At 59.0% G+C, this 10,586-nt stretch overlaps 4 protein-coding genes across 4 annotated transcripts; 2 read left to right on the forward strand and 2 right to left on the reverse strand.

Moving 5' to 3' along the window:
- Nucleotides 1–123: 123 nt before the first annotated feature.
- Nucleotides 124–905, reverse strand: GNI_110480 (40S ribosomal protein SA; the record flags this gene model as incomplete). The annotated part of the gene is made up of 2 exons (XM_011133176.1): nt 124–768; nt 840–905. The coding sequence occupies 2 exons, from the start codon at nt 903–905 to the stop codon at nt 124–126; spliced, it is 711 nt and encodes a 236-aa protein (XP_011131478.1).
- Nucleotides 906–1,212: 307 nt separating this feature from the next.
- GNI_110490 (serine/threonine-protein phosphatase) lies at nt 1,213–2,205 on the reverse strand (the record flags this gene model as incomplete). Its single annotated transcript, XM_011133177.1, has 2 exons — nt 1,213–1,890; nt 1,954–2,205. The coding sequence occupies 2 exons, from the start codon at nt 2,203–2,205 to the stop codon at nt 1,213–1,215; spliced, it is 930 nt and encodes a 309-aa protein (XP_011131479.1).
- Nucleotides 2,206–2,475: 270 nt separating this feature from the next.
- GNI_110500 (hypothetical protein) lies at nt 2,476–5,334 on the forward strand (the record flags this gene model as incomplete). The annotated part of the gene is made up of 1 exon (XM_011133178.1): nt 2,476–5,334. One exon carries the CDS (start codon nt 2,476–2,478, stop codon nt 5,332–5,334), a length of 2,859 nt encoding a protein of 952 aa, XP_011131480.1.
- Nucleotides 5,335–6,971: 1,637 nt separating this feature from the next.
- On the forward strand, nt 6,972–10,303 carry GNI_110510 (SNF2 family amine-terminal domain protein; the record flags this gene model as incomplete). The annotated part of the gene is made up of 2 exons (XM_011133179.1): nt 6,972–9,327; nt 9,531–10,303. The coding sequence occupies 2 exons, from the start codon at nt 6,972–6,974 to the stop codon at nt 10,301–10,303; spliced, it is 3,129 nt and encodes a 1,042-aa protein (XP_011131481.1).
- Nucleotides 10,304–10,586: the final 283 nt, after the last annotated feature.

Raw genomic sequence — 10,586 nt, forward strand, 5'->3', positions numbered from 1 at the left:
AGAGCACCCGGGCTGCCTCGGAAAGTTAGGTTTGAATTGGGACGGACCCTTTCTGCCAGTGGGCCCCGATATTTGGCGCCGCGAGGTCCGTTGGTACTGGTGGCGTGTTGTTTGTAAAAAAAGTTACTCGACTTGAGCTTCGGCATCCTCGGCTTGGGATTCAGCGTCTTCGTCATCGTCGGAGATGCCGTCATCCTTCTTGCGATCGTCGTTGGTGAGACGGTGCATGAAGAAGTCGGGCATGACATCCCAGGCTTCGGCGCGGGGTAGGAGTCCCTTGAGGTAGCGGACTTCGCGTGCGAGTAGCCAGAACATGAGGCCAAGTGCCTGGGCGCCACGGTTATTGCAGGGGATGGCCACGTCGACATACTGTAGCGGCGAGTCGGAAGTGCAGAAGGCAATGACGCAAATGTTAGCACGGGAGCACTCAGCAATGGCTTGTGCATCGTCCTCAGGGTTAGCTATAATGGCCACGCGCGGCTCCATAAACTGTTTCGTGATCTGGTTTGTCAACGTACCAGCCGTCCAACGCCCAGCCATCGCAGTTGCACCGGTGTAGTGCGCAAATTTCAAGGCCGGCCTGTTTGCCACATCCCGAGAAGCTACCACGCACACATCCTTGGGGTTAGGGGTGGCTACCACAATCCGCGCAGCCAATGCCAACTTCTCAATCGTGTGCTCAATGTTTATGACGTGGTGGCCCTCCGCCGCACGACTGAAAACGTGACTCGCCATCTTCGGCTCCACCTTTTCCGTACCGAGATGCGCCTATAGCATTAACCATCCAGACAAAGTGCACACACCTGTGTTTGACACCGCCCTGGATCGCGTGCTCTTACGTTGGTGAGGACCATGCGCTTGAGCATGTCATCCTTCTGCTCCTTAGTTATGTACGCCACAGCCATCCGTCGTGCAACTTTTTTCACGCAAAAATGCCCGGCAAAATTTCGCCGTTTTGGCCCCTGTGTACCCGCGGCACCCCCTGGGCCGACTCACTGGCTTCCCGCTTCTACACCGGGATCCATGCTCGAGATGCCGCGCCCGACCCGATACATGAAACAAGGACAGACACGCGTGTGCCCCCCCTTGCGCAAATAACTGAGCCGCAAAATTGCCCCAGAGCTAATGCAATGGTTAGTGAACGAGGGGGTCAACGAGGGGGTCAACGTGGGGGTCAACGTGGGGTCAACGTGGGGTCAACATGGGGTCAGGTTAGAGGAAGTAGGTCGGAGGTTGAGTGGGTTCGGGGGGCGGCTGGGTTTGTGGGCGCTGCGTGAAGATGGCGAATGACGGGTCATGTTTAGTTAGTCGCATAATGGCGCCTACATTGCCGCAGCGATAGCAGTAGTTGGGTGCTGACCAGACGGTGACGACAGAGTCGAATTGGTAGAGGTAACCGTCCATGGCGAGTTGGTGTGCCCGCGCGATGAGGTCGAGGTCGTTGAGATGGCAGAACTCGTTGGCTACGCGTTCGCCGAAGAGGTAGCCCGCTCCTCGCGGATTCACAGCCCAGGCCTCGACCAAGCTGCTCGGGTCACTCCAAACTATGTCTCCGAAAGCACCCACGTCCGGAATCTCTCCCAATCGCTGGATACCAGCCAGGTCATCGAGCAACTTTACTTCCGGCGACAATCCCCCGTGGATGCACAACACGCGTTGATCTACTAACGCGCCCACCACTAAATAGTCAAACAACTCTGTGCACAATCGCCATACCGTCGGCGTCCCGTACTTCCGTAAGCACTCGCGGTAAAATCCATACACCTGGGTTATCTGTCGACTCTCATGGTTTCCTCGCAACAGTGTAATCCGACTCGGCCATTTTAACTTAAGCAACACCAAATATAATAGTGTCTCCACACTATTACCACCCCGGTCCACATAATCACCCTACAAGAAGACCATACGGATAGGGGAGGGGGGGAACGTACGAGGGGGAGGGGGGGAACGTACGAGGAAAATATAGCTGGTCTGAGGCAGTTCTCCGCCTATTTCGAACAGGGTCAGCAGGTCGTAAAACTGACCGTGGATGTCGCCGGCCACGGTCACCGGCGAGGAGAGATGGACTACGTTACATTCCTCCAGAAAGATTTCCTTGGCTCGGGCAATCACTCCCCGAATCTCCTTCTCTGTCAGCAACTCGCCTCGCGTCTTCAGTCCCTCCAGCATTTCGTCGATGGATCGCATAGCCCTGACCTGACCCATTTATACTCCCCAGAAATCGTCTGCACCCATGACCATACCAAAATACCGTAAAACCTATCCAGAGCAGCACCATGGACCCTTGGCTGCAAGTTTTCAGGCTCGGTTTGCGTGTGCGCTCGATGCAAAGACGCGCGTGTGCGCGCAATTATATATTCAAAATATTTGAAGGCTCTGGAGCTCCCAAATGCTACGCCCACGACTGGCTACGCTGCATAACGGAAAGTTCGTGCAATTAAATTGTTTGTGCCAAAAAAAAATAAAAGGGGAAAAATGAGAAGTTTGAAAGCTGACGACTCTACGAACTGGGCGAAACGCGGCGTCGCGCTGCTTGCCATGAACGGCCCAACAAACAGCGGGAGGCAACGGCTTGTGGTAAACCCGGGCGAGCGGCTACCGGCCACGAGGCGGAGCCAGGGCCATCCGCGCATGGCACAGGGCAATCGCATCGGACAAATGCCCCCGCCGCCCCAGCAGATGTATGCGGTCGAGCCGCAGGCGGCGTATGGTCAGCCGCAGGCGGCGTATGGTCAGCCGCAGGCGGCGTATGGTCAGCCGCAGGCGGCGTATGGCCAGCCGCAGGCCGCGTATGGCCAGCCGCAGGCCGCGTATAATCAGCCGCAGGCCACGTATGGTCAGCCGCAGGCCGCGTATGGTCCGCAGCAGCCGCTGTTCGACCCGCGGAGGAGCACAATGACGATGCCGAAGCCGCAGCGGAACACAATGACGATGCCAAAGCCACAGCGCCACGAAATGCAGGAAAATCAGGGGATGCGGACTCTCCGCCGGCCGTCGAGTGTTGCGCGGCAGTCGACTCTTGCATCACCGTCCAGGACGAAACTTACCAGACACTCCACGATGGGACGTCAGCCGGATGCCCACCAAGACGACGTGTACCGCGGTCAGGACATGTACGGATCACAAGACGTGTACAGTCGGCAAGACCCGCACGGTCAGCGGAAGGCCAACTCTGCCACACCACCGCCGCCGCCGCTAGAGCCGGAGCAACATCGTGGCATAGCTTACGCCGACGGGTCCGATCTCCCGCCGCCGCCACCGCCTTACGTCACCGGTCAACCCGGGCAGGATGTGCCGGGGCAGTACATCGTGCGCCCCGTCACTCCGCGCCGTCCGCCGCCGGTCCCACCCAAACCGAGCGCGGGCTCTACGCTCGGCCGATCGAAGTCCACTCTGCCGCGCGGGCGGGCGCAGCAGCGTACGTCCAGTGCGGCCCGCGCGTCTAGTAGTCATCGCGTCCGCGTGATGCCAGGACCCGATGACCTGCCCCCATTACCGCCGCGCGAGGAGCGCAGTTCGGTCCCTCTGCCAAACGACTCCACCCCCACACCGCTCCAGCAGTGGGTCGACTCCACTGCGCAGTTCGCCGGCCGCCCTCCCCCCTCGCAACCCTCCGAGTACGACACCTCGGCCCAAACAACCAAACGGCCCCACGCCGTGTACTTCCGCGACGGCCAGATGCCTGTGACCTACGAACCGTCCCCCGCCGCTGGCTACGGCCAACCGGTCGCTGGCTACGGCCAACCGGTCGCTGGCTACGGCCAACCGGTCGCTGGCTACGGCCAACCGGTCGCTGGCTACGGCCAACCGGTCGCTGGCTATGGCCAGCCAGTCGCTGGCTACGGCCAACCAGTCGCTGGCTACGGCCAACCAGTCGCTGGCTATGGCCAGCCAGTCGCTGGCTACGGCCAGCCAGTCGCTGGCTATGACCAACCAGTCGCTGGCTACGGTCAGGGCCGGAAGTCGACCTTGAACGGTCACGCCCGGCAGTCGATCATGAGCGGTCACGACCGGCAGTCGACCGTGAGCTCGGGTTCGGGTCCAACGCGGTACGCCACGCCACCGTTTGCGCGGCAGTCCATCGAGTTGCTCGAGGAGCAGGAGATTGAGTACGGGGCGGTGCGGGAGACTCCGATGCTGGAGACTCGGGGGCGGAAGGAGCAGGTGTCGCCGGCTGAGTACGCGACGGTGCAGGAGACTCCGATGCTGGTGACTCGGGGGCTGGAACAGCTGCTGGATGGGGGGCCGGCACCGTTGGTGTTGATGGACCGTGTGCCAGTGGAGCCGGACTTTGTGCAGGATTTGACTGAGGACTTGAGGAAGTCGACTGGGAAGTTGAAGGAGAAGCCGGAGGTGGCAGAAACGGTGTTTAACCACCCACGCGCGGCGTTTGGTGTTGCGGTAGCGAATTTTGAGGATGTGCTTTTGCACATGCCGAAGGACACGCGTGATATGTTGGTGGAGAAAGCGGAGAAAATGGTATTGGAGTTGAAGAGCAAGGACAAGCGTTTCTTTACACGTGCGTCGCAGATGTGTGTGTATGTGAATCGGCATAATGAGTTGCAGGTGGATTTTTTCGGGCCGTGTTTGGTGTCGAAAAGTTCGAAGAGCGCGAAGGAGTTGAATGCGACGGTGATGGTGCGTGCCTTGCGGGAAGCGGCGGTGGCGGCTGGGGCGGTGCGTGGTGATACTCAAACACGTGGTGCGGCCGGACAGGTCTTTCCGGGGAGGCCGGAGCTGGAATTGGCTTCGAACGCGCCGGTGACAGTGGTGTTAGGTGAGAAGCGCGGGATCCCAGTGTGGCCACCGGCCAACGCGCAGGGGGCCACGGTCATGCGTTCACCAATGTCCGCCATCGCACGACAGGGTGACCAGGTGTTGTTAGATACCGAACGTTCGACTGTGCGTGGGACATTAACGCTCCTTGCCAAAAAGTACAACTACAACTTCGACGTGCGAAGCTGCATCAACCGCGTACCTGGCGGCTTGGCTTGGGGAGTACCAGCGATGAAGGTCATAGACTTTCTGCGCCTCTGCCCTCAACTCCTTGACAACCACAAGTTTATGAAAAACATCAAAGACCTCATCGATGGCGTCCTCATGAAACTACACGTCGAAAACTCATTCTGCACCGAAGAACAACTTTACATTAACGTCACCCTCAACTCCGAAATACGAATCGACGCAATGGGCACCGTCGCCAAAATCGGACAAGCCGGGGATCCTGAAGAACCCAAGGATCGTATCATCAACAACAAGGCGTGTAAACATATCCGCGAGGAGACCTACGAGCGTATCCTTAGGAAAGCCAGCGGCGTCAAAGGATTCTATTGACTTTTTGTCTTACGACTGACTTTTTTTTATCACCGGTGCCACTAGGCGCCAGAAAAAACTTCAATGACCACCACGGCCGTGCCTCTACAGACAGCCGTGCCTCTACAGCTGCCACACAAATGGGCCGAAGGGTCAACGGCGTGTTTGTGGATCGAAGCTGGCTGGAGTACACTCAGGTTGGTACAAGCCCCTGCAGACTACCCCCCTAAACCAGGGTTACCGTAAGTGGAAATTAGCCACCCCGAAGGGCTCCAGAAAGTGGTAGTGCTGTTAGGCCCTACACGGGAATCGGACTTAAGTTTTCAATCAGCGATTAGTATGCAATCCGCAGTGAACGTCATCTGCAATACTACCGCCCCTGTCCAAGGATAAATTTGAAATTTTTTTCGACGGTCGGGTGCTCCTCGGTGTTTGCCATTGTGGGCGAAGAGCTGGGACTTGGTTTCGGGGGAAGTCAGTCAGCCGGGGCGAGGCATGTTTGAGATTTCGCCAAAAAAGAGGAAAATAGATGTTGAAGCGTATATGAGCCAGAAGAGGCTCAACGCAAGTAAGGAGACCACCGGGCGCTGAGTTAGACGCTGAGCTGAAATATGTTTGTAGAGAGCGTTTGCATGATGGATTCGGGAAGTTTGTGTGAAGGGTTGCAGGTGGCGTTCATCGTGCACACTTGGATGGAGATTGAGGAGGAAGAATTGTATGAGGAGTGTGAGCGGAGAGCGGAGTTGCACCCTGTCAAGTCGCGGCTGCGACTGGCTTCGTATATTGACCAGGACACACAGTACTGGTGGTGCATGGTGGGTACGTTGACGGCGGAATCTGATTTTTGCGAATTACAGAGGGCGGGATGGCTGCCTCCGATGGCAGGTAGTGTAATGGAGTCGGTGATCACGAGCGATGATTTCGATGGCTACATCGAGGTGCGTGTAGTCGCAGACAGGCATTGCGTCGAGTTACCGGAGACGCAGGAAACGCGCCACGAGCCCCTGCGTCTCGTCGTTTGGTGTCGCCAGCCAGGGGTCTTGCTCGCCCACGTCCTGCTCCGGCCGTGGCCGGCTCTCCTCGGTGTTGTCACACCCCCGGAGCTGCCTTCTGCCCGACTCGCCCTCTGGTCCCTCAGCCCTCCGCAGGTCGCCGTCAACCTTCACATGGGCGACTGCCTCCTCACAGCCTGCTGCCCCAAAATGGGCACGCATGGACTCGAACCGCTCCGCGCAGAGGCCCCCGGCTACCGAGCGCCCACCGGAACACCAGCCGCGACCTGGCCACCTGGAGCAACTGACACGACCAGCGCAGTCACGGAGCGCCGGGAGCGGTGGGTGCCGTTGATCGACGCGAGCTGCAGCTGGGTGCCCGACGATGTGGCCGGGGAGCACAAGGCGGTCGGGTGGAGCGCGTTCCCGGACGGCTTCGAACGCATCCGCCAACTCCCTCTCTCGGGAACCGCCGCCGTGTTCGTCCCCGGCTCCCAGGAGACACGCGCCGTCCCGCTCGCCTCCCTCCTAGACCCAAGCGCGGACGGCAGGTCAGGCTGCTTCACCGCCCCCCGAAACTTGCCTGAACGCCGCCCCCACCTCGTCCATAAACGCCGCAGAACTACTGCGCTGCCGCACACCAACTCTGAAGAAGAAACGCCGGAAATGGAACCTAGACCGGACCTCGCCCCCGACCAAGGCGACAACTTTGGAGTCGACGACTTTGGAGGCGACGACTTTGGAGGCGACGACTTTGGAGACGACTTGGGTGAACTCGTCTCCAAGGACGACGTCCGAAACAAACTGGACGATAACCAAGGAGACGACGAACGAGCCGACCAGCGAGTCGGCGAGCGAGACGCCGACTTTGGGGGCGACGATGGAGATAACTCGGGCGGTAGCCGACGAGGCAACTTAGGTGTTGATTTGGGTGTAGACTGTGGAGTTGAATTTGACCGAGAGGACGACCTGGGAGCTGAGCGAGGCGACGGTTTAGACGGCGACCGGAAGGCCTGCGAAGAAGACGGGAGTCGAAGCGAGAGGTCGGCGACACGGTGGGCAGTGGGAGTGTCGTCAGATTCTGAATCAGAGTCTGAGTGTGCGATAACTGGAGTGCGGCAGGTGGGGGCGCGTGCAGTGCCGGAGTTTGTGGAACGAGTATCGGAGCGTGGTTGGGGGTCGTTGTTGCCACAGGTGGAGTCGTATTTGGGGTTTGTGGACGCGGAGTCGTTGAGACCGGGACGGCGACTCCGTTTTGTGGGACGGCATTGTCCGTTGTTTAACAATGAGTATGAGGAGTGGATGGCGCATATAGAATTGGCGGCGCGTGCGGAGTCGGATGTAAATACAGCCTACGATCGTTTCGCCTTGCGTGTGGTTACTAGCCGCACACTGCACTACATGTTGTATGGTCATCTGATGCACTACGTCGATGTGCCGGTGGATCCTGCGCTCTGTGTCGAGGACGCAGTCGCCGCCTACCGCGCCGCCGTGCCCTGTGCCCCTACCACTCTTCATAGACGAGACTTGTCTCCCCAAGTAATCCATCTCGACGACAGTCCCCCTGCACCCGACCGGGACCGGAGCCTGGATTCGAACTCCCCGAGTTCGGAAGACGAATGGCGGCGCTATTTGGCCGAGGGGCGGGTCTTGGAAGAGTTGGAGCGTCCCGCTAACCCGCTGCTGCGGTTGAACGCACAACTCTTCCCCCACCAGGTGGAAGCCGTCCGCTGGATGGTACGGAGAGAGCAGCCGGGCGCGAAGCTGGAGGAAACATACTACGTGCGATTGCCGCGACGCCGACCACCATTAAACGGTGAGCCACATGGTCTGTACCTTCCACGCGAATACCGCACGGGTGGATTGGCCACACGTGACGTGGTCTTGGACACCTACGTCATGGAATGTATATGTGATCCCGACCAACCCCGTGGGGGTATCGTAGCAGACGAAATGGGCCTCGGCAAGACGCTTCAAGTCATCGCCACAATCATGCAAGACCCGTACACCTACGACCAGGTCCGCAAAGACCCACTCATCGACTGGCTGCACACGGACTCCGAACACGATAGTGCGGCAGGCGGCCACCAGGGGGGTGACTACGAGGGGGGTGACCCTCTCGAGAACATCCATCTGGAAGACAACCATCTGGAGTGTCGAGTGAGGAAGGAGCAGAAGCTGCGAGCGGCCCCGAAGCGGGGGACCCGCCTGGGGACAGCACCTGGAGACACGCGAAGGCGACGAGGCCGGCACCTGGGGACAGGGGCGAGGTCTGGAATCCGGTCGGCGGAGATAGGGGGCGAATTACGATTTGATGAGAAAGATGTTCGGATGGGTGGTACGCTGGTGATTGCGCCAGTATCAGTGATTGGTAATTGGCGCGATTCGATGGTGAAGTTTACGCAGGTACCTGAGCACTTGATTTTGGAGTATCACGGTGCGGTGAAGGGTAAGACAACGTTAAACGACTTGGCTAAAAAAGTGATGGTGATTACGAGTTACGCGGCGTTGTTAGGCAAGGGCAACAGTCTCACGGATCTGCACAAAATCCATTGGCGTCGAGTGGTGTTGGATGAAGCGCACGAGATCCGGAACATTCGCGCGAAACGCACGAAAAGCATTCTTCAACTCGTCTATGACATTGGGTGGGCCCTCACCGGCACGCCCATTCAAAACGCCGTCGAAGACCTGCTTCCACTGCTGAAGTTCATCCGCGTCACTCACAGTTTCTATACTGAGCGCGAACCCAGCCGCACTCAACATGACTTCGAACACCAAATGCATTTCCGAAGAGCCTTTGCTATACGAACATATATCCTTAGACGTACCAAACGTCTACTTGAACTCTCGGGTCAAGCGCAATCTGAGTACACCGCTACCGCCGAACTCAGACTCGCCCCCGACGGGCCCATGCCTCACTCTACCGCCTCTCTGGCTTCTACTGCTTCAGTGGTCACTACTTCAGTGGTCACTACTTCAGTGGTCACTACTTCAGTGGTCTCCAGCACCTCTCTGGCCTCTGGTACCGCCTCTGCTTCCGCCGTCCTCGCGTCGGTAGTTTCCAGTTCTTCCGCAGTCCCACGCGAGACTCTGGCGCCGGACTCCACGCTGCCCCGGGCGTTCGCTTTGGACGTATCGGAGGCGGAACCTGCGTCGGGCGACGAGTTGGTTTCGTCGGGTGGGGGGTCGAGGTCCGACTCGAACCGGCCACCTCGCGGTTTCGAGTCGCCGAGGACACGGGGAATGATGTGTTTGCCACCGAAGGAGCTAGTAAACTGGTGCTGCAGTTCGACGCGGCCGAATACGAGGACTACGAGGCATTCCGGCGCGTGGCGAGCGCTCTGTCCGCAGAGGTCCGGACGGAGTTCATCCTACTCAATGCACTCGTGACACATATGCGGTTGCTGAGCGGTAGTCCGGCGGCACTCGGGGCAAACGCAAGTCGCGCCTTTGCCGAGGCCATCCGTGTCCGAGACGGCGTAGGGGGTCTGGAAGCGCTGGGTGATGGCGACCGAGGGTGGACGAAGAACACGAAGCTGATCGAATCGGTGCTCGACAATCCGATCATACGACAGCTAATACGCGCCACGGGCGAACAGGAGGACGACACGCTCTGTCCCATCTGCTACTGCGAAGGCGTCGACGCCGTCACTGTCTGCTCGCACACCTTCCACCGCAACTGCCTCCGGCTCTGGTTCGAACACCACCGCGCGCAAACCTGCCCCTCCTGCCGCCGCAAAATCCGACTCAGCGAGGTCGTCAGTGTGGCGCAACTGAAAACCTATACCCCTGGCCAACCCCCCCCAGAGACACCCCCAGAGACACCCATCAAGGAATCCAGCAAAATACGCATCGTCGCGGACATGATCCTCCAGCAAGTCAAGCAAGGACACCCATCCGACGTCACTCCCGGCCCTGTCAAAGTCGTCATCTTCAGCTCATTCGTGCGAGTAGGCACCCGCACACACCCCCGCACACAATCACACGACCCGGATTGATGTGTTAATTGACGCGGTGTGTGTAGATGCTGAGGTTGGTGGAGAAGGCGTTGTCGGATCGCGGCATCACTTCGGTGGTATACACAGGCGACCTGACGCGGGCGAAGCGGGATCGGGCGATTCGCGAGTTCCAACAAACGGACGGCGGGCCGCAGGTGTTTTTGGCGTCGTACGGTGCGGGTTCAACGGGGTTGACGTTGACTGCGGCGAACGTAGTGTACCTCCTTGACCCCTGGTGGAACCCTTTCACGGAGGACCAGGCTATCGACCGTGTCCACCGCAT

The sequence above is a fragment of the Gregarina niphandrodes genome, assembly GCF_000223845.1.
Source record: "Gregarina niphandrodes unplaced genomic scaffold scaffold00025, whole genome shotgun sequence".
Classification (NCBI taxonomy): Eukaryota; Apicomplexa; class Conoidasida; order Eugregarinorida; family Gregarinidae; genus Gregarina; species Gregarina niphandrodes.